Source organism: Ranitomeya imitator, chromosome 2, assembly GCF_032444005.1.
Source record: "Ranitomeya imitator isolate aRanImi1 chromosome 2, aRanImi1.pri, whole genome shotgun sequence".
Classification (NCBI taxonomy): domain Eukaryota; kingdom Metazoa; phylum Chordata; class Amphibia; order Anura; family Dendrobatidae; genus Ranitomeya; species Ranitomeya imitator.
In genome coordinates this window covers 441,185,623-441,202,324 of record NC_091283.1, presented here as the reverse complement: position 1 = coordinate 441,202,324, position 16,702 = coordinate 441,185,623, and the positions used below count along the sequence as shown (strand labels likewise).

The window sequence follows — 16,702 nt, the reverse complement described above, 5'->3', positions numbered from 1 at the left end:
TTACCTATCGCTGTCTGTCCTCGGCGCTCTGCTTCTCTGGTCTGGCTGTGAGCGCTGGTCAGCCGGAAAGCAGAGCGGTGACGTCACCTCTCTGCTTTCCGGCTGCCTGCTGCTCACAGCCAGACCAGAGAAGCAGAGCACCGAGGACAGAGCGATAGGTAAGTATGTAGCGTTTGTTTTTTTTTTTACTTTAACGATGGTAACCAGGGTAAACATCGGGTTACTAAGCGCGGCCCTGCGCTTAGTTACCCGATGTTTACCCTGGTTACCGGGGACCTCGGGATCGTTGGTCGCTGGAGAGCTGTCTGTGTGACAGCTCTCCAGCGACCAAACAGCGACGCTGCAGCGATCCGGATCGTTGTCGGTATCGCTGCAGCGTCGCTATGTGTGACGGGGCCTTAAGTGGACAGTTTGTTTTCAAAGAAGTTTGACTTACTTAAAGTTATATTCTGTTTTTAAGTGTTCCCTTTATTTTTTGAGCAGTGTATATTCATTGGTGGAGTGGCCATGGTCCAGTCACAAACCAGCAGTTATAATATTAACATGAGAGGCTGGTCTAGAAATTTGACCTCCAGGGTGACTATAAATTGGGCCTAAACACAAATATGTTTATCACATGTGGGAGCAGCCTGGAAAGCTGATGTGAGCTATTCCATATTTCCCCCTCCCTCAGGGGCAGAATCCCAGAATGCAAAGTTCAATATTTATGTAAGATGTATCCCTTTATTTTATCACTTTTTGCATATTTGTATTCACTTTTTATTCCCATATTTTTATACTATTTTTATTGTAAGCACTGTACCTCTTCTACTGAAGCCTAAAACTTTAAGTCTGAACCTTGTATGCTCTAAACCAATCCATAGTTTAAAGTGTGTTATCATTATGATTGGCACAGTAGTATTTCCAGGACTCATCGCCTGTGTCTGGTGAGTGGTGGGAATGTGGCCTGTCGATGTGTGATCTATTCTCCCATTACAGCATAGGACAGAGGCTGAATGCTGGACTCAGTGAGAGGAGATAGATTAACCTTGCAGCAGGTGCCACCCCAAGTCATGTGCTGAGAAGTGGGTACATGACACCTGAGTCTACCGGTGAATCTCCACCATTGCTCCTTTAGTCTAGCAAAGGCTGAGGCTCTGAAAGTGGAGATCCTGGCTACACTGACATCACAGGAGCTAGTGGCTGACTCTAGTGGACCTGCAAATGGGATCACAGCAAGGTTTGTTCTATAACCAACTGCAGCCGAGGGAGAAGCCTAACTAAAAAGGAACAAACCTCTTATCTTACAGGACGCTATGGAGCAGCGCTCAGCCAAGGAGAACCGCCATGGAGTTTCTGGCCATAATGTGAAGGTAGGAGATACACGGTGGAAGGATGAGTGTTCTAGAACGACGCAGATTTACTGCATCTAATGAGAATATACACCGGAGACTAGCGTCTCTGCTACAGAAATTGACATGCTGCGGTTTGAGTAAACTCCCACGGTGCAGTTTTACAATGTTAAAAACTAAGCACAGTGGGCATGGGATTTCTATAAACCTCATCGACTGCTTGAAATGTAGAATGCAGTGTTTTGGACACCATGAAAATGCACTGCATCCAAAACGCTACTATTCCATCCTGATCATGCACACCCAGCTAAAGGGAACCTGTACAAAAGAGCTGCTATTCTATTAGGGTATGTGCACACGTATTCTGGAGGACTGCAGATTTTTTTTCCGCAGCGGATTTGGAAAAACCACAGTGCAAAACCGCTGCGGTTTTTCCTGCGGATTCCACTGCGGTTTTACACCTGCAGTCTTCTATTGGAGCAGGTGTAAAACCGCAGCAGAATCCGCACAAAGAATTGACATGCTGCGGAAAATAAACCACTTCCGCGTGTTTTTTTTTTTTTTTTTTCTGCAGCATGTGCACTGCGGATTTTGTTTCCCATGGGTTAACATGGTACTGTAAACTCATAGGAAACCGCTGTGGATCTGCAGCGTGTGCACATACCCTCAATCTGCAGATTTTGTTTTCTACCTGTTGTAGCTCAGAATCATTATCTCCTCCTCCCTCACCATGACTGTTGGGGGGGTTTGTAGACCTGGCTGGAAACTAGGAGCAGGGTTTACCTCTGTTTGTGGATGAAAGGTGGGTCCTCATCCCCCTCCAAACCATTCAGAGCTTTCTGGGTTAAAGAATAGGACAGGTGGTTGTTTTAACTTTTTTTTTTTCTCTAGTAACCCCCCACGACAGCACACCTGGAGGATGTTACCCCTTTCCTAATAGGGACAGGAAATGACAAGAGGTTAAATAACCCCTCCCTCATCCTCCCCTCAGTGTTCTTTCCTGTCCCTACTAGGGATGAAGAGGTCATCCCAGGTGCACTGTGCCGGCAGCGGTCACCGGGGGGAATACAGATAATCTGGCCGGGCAGCTGGGATCAGACTTGCGTCCATTCCCTGTCGCTGCTCCCGTCTCCTCCGACTCGGGACTCTTCACCACCGCCATTCCGCGCCTGCGGGTAAGGTCTGGGGCGTTCTTCGGCTGGAGGCCTCTCGGAGCTCTCCAGCCCTTCTCCTCCTCCGCACCGCGCGCGTGTGTGGGTACTTCCGGTCTGAAGCCGGCGGCCGGATATGACGTCAGACGCCGGCCAGCTTCTCTGAATCAGGAAGTTCCTCGTGCGTTCCAGCCAGGAACGCTAGGAGATAGCATGGAAGACGTCGGCGTTCTCCCCCCACGTACTTCCGGACACCGGAGGAGGAGGTCCTCATCCAGGAGGACAGGTGCTGCGTCCGGTCGCCTATATATTCAGGCCCTGGACAGGAAGACATCGCAGGTAGGACCACTGTGTGGTGAAGACTATGGAGATGTCTGCTTCCTCGCGCTCTGCACCTGCAGAACACAGCACCATCCCGGCCCCAGTGAGTAGTCTGGCCCCGGGTGTCCATTCCCTGATGTGGGTTGTAGTCTTATGATTCCTTCTCCCCTTTCTTTTTAGGGGGACAAGGAACCCACATCAGGAAGCAAAACAAAAACTACCCGCAAATGCGCAGTTTGTATGAAGAAGCTGTCCTCTTCATACAAGAAACATTGTGCAAAGAATGCACAGACAAAATTATCAGCGAGGAACGGCCATCCCTGATAGAGGAGATTAAAACCTTAATCCAGCAGGAGATTAAAACATCTCTGGCCACTCTTTCCCAGCCTACACCATCTCCTAGTGCCCCTCCTGAGGCTAAGAAAAGGAAACTTAATCCACAGGAGGAAGAGCAGGAGGACTCTCAGGGAGAGACGTCGGACGAACCCCCCAGAGGGTGAATTATCCCTGGACTCTGAAACTGTCCAGCAAGAGAGATACTTCTCTTCATCTGATATAGAAGAACTCCTTACGGCTGTAAGGAAAACTATGGAGGTTGAGGAAGAGAAGACGGCCCAGTCAGTGCAAGAAGAGATGTTTGGAGGACTTCGTTCTAGGAAGCGTCAGGTGTTTCCTATTCACCAAAACATCCGAGATTTAGTTCTGGACGAGTGGGAATCCCCAGAAAAGAAGCTGACTACTCCAGCGGAAATTAAAGACAGATTTCCTGTGGATGCCGAGACAGCGTCATGCTGGTCAGAAGTCCCAAAAGTGGACGTCCAGATTGCCAGAGTAGCCAAAAAGACCACGCTACCATTCGAGGATGCCTCCCAACTGAGAGACCCTCTGGAACGTAAGATGGACGGACTACTAAGGAAGTCGTGGGAAACGTCAGCATCTTTACTGAACATCAATTCAGTATCCACTTGCGTGGCTAGATCGATGCATCGCTGGCTGGGGCAGCTAGAGGAGCACTTGTCCTCAGGTACTCCGAGAGAAGATATTCTGGCCTCCTTGCCTATCTTCCAGAAAGCAACAGGCTTTTTAGCAGATGCTTCTGCAGAATCCGTGAGAGTGACGGCGAGATCATCCGCACTGTCAAACTTGGTAAGGCGTGCACTCTGGCTAAGATCCTGGTCTGGGGATATGACTTCCAAGATGAGGCTGTGTTCTATTCCTTTTAAAGGAAAGTATATGTTTGGACCAGCCTTGGATGACCTTTTGGAGAAGGCTTCAGACAAGAAAAAGACCTTACCAGAACCTAGAAACCCTAGGAAAAGACCCTTCCGCGCTCTGCAGGAGCATACTCCTCAATACAGAGGAAAGGGTAAAACAGGTCGCTGGAGCTATCCGAAAGGAGGGAAAGACAGGAATCATTTTCTTTCACAACCCCAAAACCAGAGAAAGCAATGATGCCGTCATAGTGGGGGGGTCGGATTTCGAACTTCCTCCCAGTCTGGCAAGAGATCGGTGTGGATCAGTGGACCTTAAGATTGGTCAAAGAGGGGATGAAAATAGAGTTTACATCATATCCCCAAAAAAGAATGAAAACTACAACGTTATCAACACCGAAGCTACAGTCCACCCTGATAACTGGGATAGAAGATCTCTTAATCAACAATGTGATCTCCACAGTCCCAAAAGACGAAAGAAACAAGGGCCATTATTCCAGCCTATTTCTGATAAGGAAACCAAACGGAACCCATCGGATGATAATCAATCTGAAACCGCTGAATCAATATGTAACCTACAGAAGATTCAGAATGGAGTCCGTCAGATCGACAGTACCCTTTAATAGGGCAAGACTTCGTCATGGCAACCATCGACTTACAGGACGCATATTATCACGTCCCAGTCCATCCAACCTATCGGAAATTTCTAAGGTTTGCAGTCACCAGAGGAGAAGTTATAGACCACTTCCAGTTCAATGTCCTCCCATTCGGACTATCATCAGCTCCAAGGATCTTTACAAAGCTCATGTCCGAGGTGATGGCGTACATCAGAAGTCGACGGATATGCATAATCCCATACCTCGACGACCTCTTGGTAGTGGCTCCCACGGTTCCAATTCTACAGGAACATCTTCAAACAGTCCAGATCCTGTCATCTCTGGGTTGGGTGATAAACCCCAAAAAATCGGATATGGTTCCGTCCACAACAAAGATCTTTTTAGGGGTCTTATTAGACTCCCACAGACAAACATCTTTCTTGCCTGAACAAAAACGGTCCCTGCTTACATCAAGGATAAGAACATTGCAGGACAAGAAGAGAGTATCTCTAAGATGGGCCATGTCGGTTCTAGGTACCATGACATCTTGCATCCAGATGGTGGCATGGGCTCAAGCCCACACCAGGATACTTCAGACTCATATTCTGTCAAGCTGGGACGGATCCCCAGGTTCTCTAGACAAAAAGATCCGGATACCACCGCATGTAAAGTCCTCATTAACATGGTGGCTACAAAAAGAGAACTTAATGAGAGGAGTTCCCTGGTTGCAGGTCCCAGCAGTGACCATAACAGTAGATGCCAGTGGAAAAGGTTGGGGAGCTACGGTAGACCAGCACATATTCCAGGGATTCTGGTCAGCCGAAATAGCACAACAATCCTCGAATTTCAAAGAGCTAAAAGCAGTAGAAGTTTTCAAAGCGGCGGTAACTCTTGTACAAAATTCCCACTTAAAAATATACTCAGACAACATGACAACAGTTGCCCACCTTCGCCACCAGGGAAGTACAAGACACGAAGATCTAAAAAGAATATCAGCAAGAATATTTTCTTTTTTTTTTTTTTTTTTAAACATAAATTTTTATTTACAAATTGTGTCAAGCATTACATCTTATTGACATTAAATTCTTAATAATTAACACGTTATGGGGATTAGGGAAGGGAAGAGGATAGGGGAAATGGTGACATTACAATAACTATCCAATCACATTCTCTATATGCAAATCTGCAAAGTCATTTAAGAACGGTATTTAAACGGAAAGATAACCAATTGTTCCATTTTTTCTGAAATTGAGCTATATTATTATTAGATAGGCAATTTTCGTTGATCAGTGATACGACCTCGGGCAGTGAGGGGCACCTGGAGTTTTTCCAGTAACTAGCAATTTTGAGTCTTGTTGCTACAATATGTACAATCACTGTACGGAACTCATAGGGAAACGAGTCCAAATCAATAGCGAGTAACGCCTGCTGTGCATTAAGAGTCACCGGTATACCACAAATCTGGAACATCAGATGATCTATGGCTGCCCACAGACGTCTAATTCTGTCACAACTCCACCATATATGTAGCATGTCTGCACAGGGGTCTCCACACCTCCAGCACGTGTCTGGGGAACTGCAGAACATCCTGGACAATCTACTGGGAGTGAAATACCACCGATATAACAATTTCCTGGCGTTTTCTATGTGGTTAGTACATTTAGATTGGCTTCCAATAACTAAGAAGGCTGCCCTCCACTGATCCGGTGTGAATGTGCAGTTTAGGTCTTTTTCCCACTTTTGCAGGTATGTAGTTAGAGAGGGCAGAGTATTCTCCAACATACAGTCGTAGCTTGTGGACAGCGCTCTAATCTGTGATGTCAGGTTCATCAGCATAGAGTAAAGTTTAGATGGCGGTGCAGGCATCTGTTTTTTCCTTTCAGTTAGGAAATGCCGGATCTGCAAATATTTGTAAAAATCCCTTTGAGGAACATTGTATTTATCTCTCAATGATGTAAAAGTAATTAATTCCTCCCCCTCATACAAGTTCCCAATTGAGGTGGTTTTGGGTAAATTCCAATTTTTAAGTTTGAGGTCCGGGATACAATGCTCCAGTGTCTCTATAGGAGCTTTGAGGAATGCGGTTTGTATAAGGCCTAATTTATTAGTCAACACACTCCATAGCTCCAGAGCTGCGTCTATTGTTGGACATTTTTAGGTTTCTATTAGGGACTTTAGTTTGATGTGCATGGTAAAAAGCTGAGACATTGGAGGTTCTCATCAAATGTTTTTCAATTGCTATCCAGTGCCGATCATCATCATTATTCCACATGAATCGTAACTGTTCGAATAATGCGGCCCTGTAGTACCGGACCACTGAGGGGCACCCCAGGCCACCCTTACTCATAGGGATGTAAAGCGTGTCCGCTTGGACTCTGGGTTTTCTCTCTTGCCAAATGTATTTTAAAATCATTGCTTGAATCTCTTTTAATATTTTCATTGGGAATATGATGGGGAGATTGCGGAACAAATACAGTATTTGTGGGAGAATGAACATTTTTACCGATGCAATCCTGCCCAGCCATGATAGTTCGTGTTTCTTCATACGTAACATGTCAGTTTGGATTTTCTTCCTTAGAGACTCATAATTCAGTGATAGCATTTTATCTGCCGAGAGTGTCAGCCGAATACCCAAATACTCAATGTGGTCATTTTCCCACTTAAAAGGGTACTTATTCTCAAAGCTTTTGGGGTGTTTTGTGAGAGGGGTCAGGTTTAATACCTGGCATTTAGACACGTTCAGCTTATAATATGATATTTTAGTATATGAATCGATTACTTGCATTGCTGCCGGTAATGATTCTGTCGGGTTTGTTAACGCTAGAATGATGTCGTCAGCAAATAAGCCTATTTTGTGTTCCGTTTTATTCACCTGAATTCCTGATATCATCGAGTGTGATCTAATTTTCTGCGCTAGAGGCTCAATCACCAAAGCGAATATAAGGGGTGATAGCGGACACCCCTGTCTCGTCCCGTTAGTAATAATAAACCTGTCCGACATCATTCCAGAGACAGTAACCGACGCTGATGGGTGAGAATATAGCAGAGTGATTGCTTTAGCAATATTACCCGTAAATCCGAATCTGGTTAGAACCTCAAACAGGTATCCCCAATGCACCCGATCGAACGCCTTCTCCGCGTCCAGGGATAGGAGCAGAGAAGGCGTCCGGTCGCTCCCCGCCACATGGATGAGGTCAATCATTCGTCTGGTGCCGTCCAATGTCTGTCTAGATTTGATAAATCCAACCTGGTCTCTGTGCACCAGGGAAGGGATTACATCGGAGAGTCTATTTGCTAAGATTTTGGAGTACAGCTTGAGGTCAGTATTTAGTAGGGATATTGGCCTGAAATTACTTGGATGATCGGGAGTTTTTCCTGGCTTGGGAAGAGGGACTATAGTCGCTTGTAACATTTCTTCTCGTATTTTGCCTGTTTCAAATATATTTTGGAAGACTAAATAGATGTGGGGACAATATTTGGTTGAATAACTTCAAGTATTCATTAGTTATACCATCCGGTCCTGGGGATTTATTATTTTTTGTTGCCTGAATGGTTTGTTGGATTTCTTTTTGGCTTATAGGTTGATTTATTGCCATCAATTTATCCTCTGGGATTTGGGGTAAAGATATGCTATTCAGGAAATTATTAATTAGCTCAGCGTTGGGTTGTGGGATAAGGTTGTCGGTCTTGAGATTATAGAGTGAGGAGTAATATCTTGCGAAAGTATTCGCAATTTCTTTAGGGTTGTATATTTTGTTCTTTTGATCATCTTGTATGTGAGCTATTTTTTGCTTTGTTAATCTCGCTTTAATCTTATTGGCAAGTATTTTACTCGCCTTATTCCCCTGCCAATAATATTTAGCTTTATTCCTCCTCAAATTATGCTCATATTTATATTGGAATAGCTGATATAGTTCGTATCTTGCCTTTTGTAGTTTCCTATATACCGTGGGTGATGGGCTATGTTTATGGATGTTTTCCATTGTTGCTATATTTTTATTGAGCTCTTCTATTTGTCGCATTCTCAATTTTTTGTGTTGCGCTGCTATCTGTATTAGCCGCCCTCTTATATAGGCCTTGTGGGCGCACCACACTGTGGTCGGGGATATGTCAGGGGTACTATTGATATCAAAAAATTCCTGGAGAAGGTCGTTAAGTTGGGATTTAATATTATCTGAGGCTATTAAGAAGTTATTAATTCTCCACGGAGAATAAGTTAAATTATTGTACGTCTCTTTAATTTGGCATGTTACAGGAGCGTGGTCCGACCAGGTTATGTTCCCAATTTTTGCTGATTGTATATTTTGTAGGAGCCATTTATCCACTACTATTAGATCTATTCTTGAATATACTTTATGTGGGTGGGAGTAATATGTATAATCCCTTTCAGAAGCATGAAGGACCCTCCACGTGTCATACAATTCTTCTGATATAAGACACTGGGACAGCGCATGGGATTGGGACTTTTTCTTTGAGCACCAAGATTTGTCTATGTTGGGGATCGGGACGAGGTTAAAATCTCCACAGATTAGCAGGGATCCTTGTTTTATTTTGGATAATTTAGTTATGAGGTCTTTAATAAAAGTGATTTGACCTGTATTGGGTGCATATATAGATGCAATTGTATACACCTTGTTATTGATGCTACATATCAATATTACATATCTGCCTTCATCATCCAGAACGCTATCAACAAGCTGGAACGCTACAGTGTCTTTTATTGCAATCGCTACCCCTCTCTTCTTTTTCGCCGCATATGACACATAGATATGGGGGTAATTTTTATGTTGTAGTCTATGGGTATCATCACGATTTAAATGAGTTTCTTGGACACATAGTATGTCCGCTTTGAGTGCCTGGGCTTCCTTCCATAATAACGATCTCTTGAAAGGGCTGTTTAGGCCTTTCACATTAATGCTAGATATTTGAAATACCATCAGTTACAAAAAAGAAAAAAAAATTCAATCAGTCACCAGATACAGGATAATAATAAGGGAAACAAAGGGGTTAAAGTAATTAACAACAACCAGAACAAGTACAACTTGTACAACTCAGAGTCCGGTTCTATGTGAACCAACTGGATAGTCGTTCCTATCCAGTATTAAAGGGGGGGAGAGAATAGAAAAAACGAAAGCAATATTCTCATGCCCCTTCAACCTGCCAGCCAGGCAAAAAAATAACAGTGTGGTGTCCTGGCATAGGCACACAGGGGATACATATGGTAACAGAGTACTTGCGTGAGAATCAGGTCCATTCTTTGTTCAGTGTCGGGGGTCTTTTCTTTAGTGGGGAGCTGGTATCTTCATCCACTGATGTCAGGGACCATTCCTGGAGCAGGGTCATGGCCTCTCTGGGAGACGCAAGGACGTGTGAAGTTCCGTTTTTCGTCACGATGAGCTTTACTGGATATCCCCACTTGTAGACAATACTGTTGTCCCGTAGAATCTTGGTTGCGGATGAGAATTCTCGCCTCCTGTTCAGGGTTGTCGCAGACAAGTCGGTGAACACCAGAATGTTCCGGAATCTTTCTGGAAGTTCTTGCTTTGCTGACGCTGACTTGGTCACTGCCTCCTTGAAATGGTAGAAGTGCAGCCTGGCTATCACGTCTCGCGGTGCGGAGCTGGGAGCAGACTTTGGTTTGGGGATCCGATGTGCCCTGTCAATCAGCAGGTCCCTCTGTTCTGCTGACGGCACCAGAATTGTGAAGAAGTCCATTAGAAACTCCTTTAGTGTATCCGCTGACACACTCTCAGGGATTCCTCTGAAACGTAGGTTATTGCGCCTGGATCGGTCTTCTAGGTCTGCAAGCTTCAGTTTTAGGGCCATGATTTCTTCGTCCGCTTCATTATGCGCGTCTACTAGTTGGTTGTGCGCCGTAGTATATTCCTCCAGTTTCCCCTCTATGTGTGAGGTTCTGTCGCCAATCTGCGTTATTTCTTTATGTAGCTCAGTGAAAGCCGTTGTGATATCAGTATGAATGGCTTGCTTCAGGTCTCCCAGCAGGGATTTGAGTGTGGCTACAGTGACAGGGGCAGAATTGGAGTCTGTAATAGGAGAGTCTGAGGAGTCAGGGCTGTGTTTAGTGGCTGTAAATCTTCAGGCTCTGAACCTTCAGCATTCCTAGCAGGGGGGAAAAGCAGGGACTGCAGCGTTGGTGAATAGCTCTGTGTGCTCAGGGATCTTTCAGTTTTGCTGGGAGTTTGGGGCTGGTGGAGTGATTCACTGTGCAGCTCTGACCTTTGCTTCACACTGCCATCACTCCTGCTGCTGCCGGCGGCCGCGTGGTGAGAGTTGCGGTCGCCATCTTGGATCCAACTACCCATCGCTTCAAAGACCTGGACCCTGCTGGGCGCCTGCCCCCTCCTTCTCCCTCGCTTCATTCCTGGAGTGCACCACCGCCTGGCTTATCTTATCTTCAGATCTGACCTCCTCCGGTCACCTCACTGTGCTTTGGGCCGCTTATGATAGCTGGTGGTTAGGGAGCTCGAGCCTCGCACGTCCGCTCAGCTCCACATCCGGTCACGCCCCCAGCAAGAATATTTTCGTGGGCCGAAGAACATGTTCTCTCCATATCCGCCCTACACATAAAAGGGGAGATAAACGTACAAGCCGACTTCCTGAGCAGAACAGAGGTCCATCCAGGAGAATGGAGCCTAAACCCAGAAGTCTTTCAGATACTAGTCAAAAGATGGGGACAGCCAGAAGTGGACTTGTTCGCGAACAGTCAGAACGCAAAGGTAGACCAGTTCTTCTCGCTAGATCCGATGGATCCGGGGTTGGCTGTGGACGCATTGGTCCAGCCATGGACATTCTCGCTAGCATACGCGTTCCCGCCATTGCCGATCCTACCAAAAGTCCTGCAGAAAATAAGGGCAGAAAAAACTCAAGGTGATCCTAGTGGCTCCACTTTGGCCCAAAAGAGGTTGGTTTGGGGCCCTCATCAGTCTAAAGATAGATGGGCCAATAGCACTTCCACCGGTCAAAGACCTTCTCTACCAGTGGCCAATACTGCATCCAGATCCCGAGAGGCTACACCTAAATGCCTGGCTTCTGAATTCTCAATTCTGAGAACTAGAGGACTATCAAAGAGTAATTGAAACATTACAAAAAAGTCGCAAAACGGTAAATAATTCTATTTACCAAAAGATCTGGAAGACGTTCATCACGTGGTGTGCTCCTGAGCAACCTAACCCAGATAAACCAAACCTAGCCAAGATCCTGGATTTTCTACAAGATGGGCTGGAGAAGGGTCTCAGACCCAGCACCCTCAAGGTACAAGTGGCAGCCTTGAGCTCTTATTTTGACCAGTCTTTAGCCAACCATAGATGGGTAAGAAGATTCATGACGGCGGCATCCCGCATATCTCCAAGATCCATAAATATAGTTCCATCCTGGGACCTGAATATAGTCCTGAAAGGACTTACACTGCCACCATTTGAACCCTTATCTTCCATAACCATGGATAAACTCGCTTGGAAAACCACCTTCCTGGTAGCTATAACAACAGCCAGAAGAGTGGGTGAACTACAAGCCCTGTCAATCAACGAGCCCTACATGAAGATTCTTCAGGACAGGCTTATCCTACGATTAGACCCATCCTTTCTCCCAAAGGTCGTCTCCGATTTCCACAAATCGCAGGAGATAATTCTTCCATCATTCTATCAAGAACCAAAGAATGAGGAAGAGGAACATTTCCATACTTTGGATGTTCGAAGAATGGTACTCTATTATCTTCATGCATCAGAAAAGATTAGAAAAGATCAAAATCTGTTTATTCATCTTCTCGGCCAGAATAAGGGGAAGAAGACTTCCAGATCCACAATTGCAAATTGGATCAAAAGAGCAATCCTGGAGGCTTATCAAATTCAAGGCCTTCCACCACCAGGAAAGCTTACAGCCCATTCTACTAGAGCAACAGCTGTCTCCTGGGCCGAGAAAGCCAGTGCTTCCATCGAGCAAATATGCAGAGCGGCTACATGGTCCTCGGTCCATACGTTCTCCAACATTACAGGCTTGACCTGATGTCAAAAGAAGACTTAGCCTTCGGAGAAAAAGTCCTTAGTGCTGTAGTCCCTCCCTAAAATTACTCTTGGGTACTGCTCCAGGTGTGCTGTCGTGGGGGGTTACTAGAGAAAATAGAATTATTCTTACCGTTAATTCGGTTTCTAGTAACCCACCACGACAGCAGGAGTAATCCCTCCCTTTGCTTAATATACGTTCTGAAAAGAATAAATATAATTTGAAGCATTCATTCTCCTGTGGTCCTTTATAATAACACTGAGGGGAGGATGAGGGAGGGGTTATTTAACCTCTTGTCATTTCCTGTCCCTATTAGGAAAGGGGTAACATCCTCCAGGTGTGCTGTCGTGGTGGGTTACTAGAAACCGAATTAACGGTAAGAATAATTCTAATTTTTTTTAACCCCTTCACCCCCAGAGCTTTTTCCGCATTTTCGTTTTTTGCTCCCCTCCTTCCCAGAGCCATAACTTTTTTGTTTTTCCGTCAATATGGCCATGTGAGGGCTTATTTTTTGCGGGACAAGATGTACTTTTGAACGATACCATTGATTTTACCATGCCATGTAACAGAAAACGGGGGAAAAAATTCCAAGTGTGATGAATTTGCAAAAAAAGTGCAGTCCCACACTTGTTTTTTGTTTGGCTTTTTTGCTAGGTTCACTAAATGCTAAAACTGACCTGCCATTATGATTCTCCAGGTCATTACGAGTTCATAGACACCAAACATGTCTAGGTTATTTTTTTATCTAAGTGGTGAGAAATTCCAAATTTTGCTTAAAAAAAAAAAAAAAAAAAAAAAAAAAGCGTGATTTTTTCCAATACCCGTAGCGTCTCCAATTTTCGTGATCTGGGGTCAGGTGAGGGCTTATTTTTTGTGCTGAGCTGGCGTTTTTAATGATACCATTTTGGTGTAGATACGTTCTTTTGATCGCCCGTTATTGCATTTTAATGCAATGTCGCGGCGACCAAAACGTAATTTTGGCGTTTTTTTTTTTCTCGCTACGTCATTTAGCGGTCAGGTTAATCCTTTGTTTTTATTGATAGATCGGGCGATTCTGAACGCGGCGATACCAAATATGTGTATGTTTGGTTTTTTTTTTTTTTTTTTTTTTTTTATTTTGATTGGGGTGAAAGGGGGGTGATTTGAACTTTTATATATTTTTTATATTTTTAATCACTTTTTTATTTTTTTATTTTGGCATGCTACAATAGCCTCCGTGGGAGGCTAAAAGCATGCATAACTCAATCGGCTCTGCTACATAGAGGTGAAGTACAGATCACCTCTATGTAGCAGAAATGCAGGGTTGCTTTGAACGCCGACCACAGGGTGGCGCTCAAATCAATCGGCCATCAACGACCTCTGGTTATGGTGATGCACTGCTGACCCCCGATCATGTGACGGGGGTCCGCAGTGCGAGCACTCCCGGCCGCGCGGCCGGGAGCGCTAGTTAAATGCCGCTGTCAGCGCTTGACGGCGGCATTTAACTAGTTAATGGGCGCGGGCGGATCGTGATTCCGCTCGCGCTCATTGTGCGCACATGTCAGCTGTGCAAAACAGCTGACATGTCGCGGCTTTGAGGTGGGCTCACCGCCGGAGCCCACCTCAAAGCAGGGGATCTGCCAGCTGACGTACTATTCCGTCAGCTGGCAGAAAGGGGTTAAAGGGGGAGTGAGGTGGGCTTTACAATACAGCATTCTGTGACAACACGTGCCCACTAAGGTTGTCAGGTGATGAACGGCACTGATTATATGCAGACAATATTAACACTGCTTTTCACTTTGTGCCAGTAAACCCCTTGTATAGAAAAATCTGTGGTCTTGGCATCTTCCGATGGACCCTGCCCTGCTCCCATCAGCAAGTGGCGCGACTTAAAGGGACCCTGTCAGCAGGATTGTGCACAGTAACCTACAGTGTCATGTCAGTGCCGTTATACTGACTATAATGATACCTGGTGATGAAATCCGTCTTGTGCTTCTTTTCTTAATCCTTATTTTCAGTTTTGTGTTAATGATATGCTCGTGCTGTGGGGGTCTGCATGTGTTTCTCTGATTAGCTATTCATAATGCAGACTGCTGACAGGTCGCTGATCTCACTGACCTGCCCCCTAGCTTACATAATATACTAAAGTGTGTATTTGGGAAAAAGAGTCGCTTCACCAAAATGACGGTGCCTGTGCACTATCACTTATCAGTTGGTGCCTATTATATTGCTGTGCTGGTAAAAAAAAAAAAAAATCGCCTTTAAAATGGCACAATCAGCTGTGCCTGAGCATTAGGGCGGAGACTGACTACCAGATTTCACATGTGATAATCTCATTGCACTGCACAGACTGGCCAGCACCTCTCCTGACCTCAGCAAGATGGTGTGATGGATTAGTATGCAGCTGTAAAGCTCGGGTCAGGAGAGCTGACATAGCACGAGAAATACGGCGTCTCTCTCTGCCCTTAGTATCTATGGCATTCTGATAGATGCTACTGCACTAGTGCCTCCGCTGGCTTCTTGTTGCTGCAGCCAAATTTACACTACAACCAGATTGTGCCAGAGGTGGGTCATACACAGTAGCATCATCACCTACTGATAGATGCTACTGCGCCTCTGCTGGCTCCTTTTTGTTGTAGTGTAAATTTTCTTTGCTGCAGCGACAAGGAGGCGCTTGCACAGTAGCCTCTGTCAGAATGCGATGGACGCTAATTCTGATGGTGGTTTCTTCTCAGCACAGCAATATAATGGGCACCAACTGATAAGTGGTAGTGCGCAGGCACCGTCATTTTGATGAAGTGACATGACTTTTCTCAAACTTTAGTAGATTATATAAACTAGGGGGCAGGTCAGTGACCAGTCAGCATTATGAATACCTAATCGGAGCACCACATGAAGACCCCCCCCAAGGGCCACCCCACAGCATGAGCAAATCAAAACTGAAAATAAGGATTTAAAAAAGCACAAGACAGATTTCATCACCCAGGTATCCTTTTAATCAGTATAACTGCGCCGGCCTGACACTGTAGGTTACTGTGCACAATCCTGCTGACAGGTCCCCTTTATGGAAGTCTCAGACTGTAAGAACAAGTACACCCCTCGCTCCCTGCTCTGAGACTGTCAGATATATGGGCTGTGCACTGTTCACCTGATTCTCATTTCAAATAGTAAAGAGGGTCTCCAGTCTCCTCACCCCCAGCTAATTCCTAATGTTTCAAAATTAGATTCCTTCATGGCATCTTCTGTAAGGATCATGTTGGAGATTCTTTGGCCAGTTTCCATCCTGAAATGGCTACTGCCCTATAACAATCCATAACATGCTTAATCACGCAAATGTGATACATGGCCAGAACCCGCAGTTAGTGCATCAGCTGCTCCACACCATAAATGACATGTCCCCTTACTGTACTTATTGTTGTCTTCCATTTCCATCTGTGTGTAATGCATGGATGCCAGTGGTCTTCATTTATGCAACGCTCTGATAACATGCCCTGTGAGGAGGCTTTTGTCAGAGCCTTCATTCTACTGCTTCCTACAGTGTTAAGCCCAGTTGGTCACTATTCTCAACCACTTTTGGGATGCCAGAACTAGTGTCATGACAACCTTCTTCTAACTTAAGTTTTGCATTTTGTTTGTCTTTAGAGCTTGACATCTATGGCCGACGGCCCAAAACGTATTCCAGTTACCCAGCAACATGCCCCCCAGATGAAGCAAGCTGGAAATGGCACAGGCCCCCAGAGGGTCCTCTGCTCTTCCAACCTGCCACAGAGGGTCCTCACTCAGAAGCCAGTTTTAACCAATCAGAAGCAGACGGTACAACTGACAAAGCCAACTGCTCCAGTGCAGCATCCATGCAAGTCCCAGGCGGTGAATGAGAACAAGGAGCCGGCCCAGAGCAATAACTTGGCAGGTAAGGGATCTCCTACTAGATGTCGTCTGTGCTGCATTCACAACAATTTGTGGCAAAGGGACTGTCGGCACAGAATGGCTGTTCAAACCCAGTTTGCCACTAAACTTCCTGCACCACCTTCCATATCTGCTTTTGTCCTACTCACTGTATGTGAAATAAACTCCCTGCAAATGTTCATCAAGAG

General features: G+C 45.3%; 1 protein-coding gene across 1 annotated transcript in view; it reads left to right on the top strand.

Annotated features, from left to right (window-relative positions):
• AURKA (aurora kinase A) overlaps nucleotides 1-16,702 on the top strand; it is a 30,248-nt gene that overhangs the window by 4,989 nt on the left and 8,557 nt on the right. Inside the window, exons 2-3 of the mRNA XM_069750933.1 lie at nucleotides 1,290-1,352; nucleotides 16,251-16,518. Of these exons, the coding sequence (XP_069607034.1) occupies nucleotides 1,296-1,352; nucleotides 16,251-16,518 (325 nt within the window). The 5' untranslated portion in view covers nucleotides 1,290-1,295. The remainder of the gene's footprint in view (nucleotides 1-1,289; nucleotides 1,353-16,250; nucleotides 16,519-16,702) is intronic.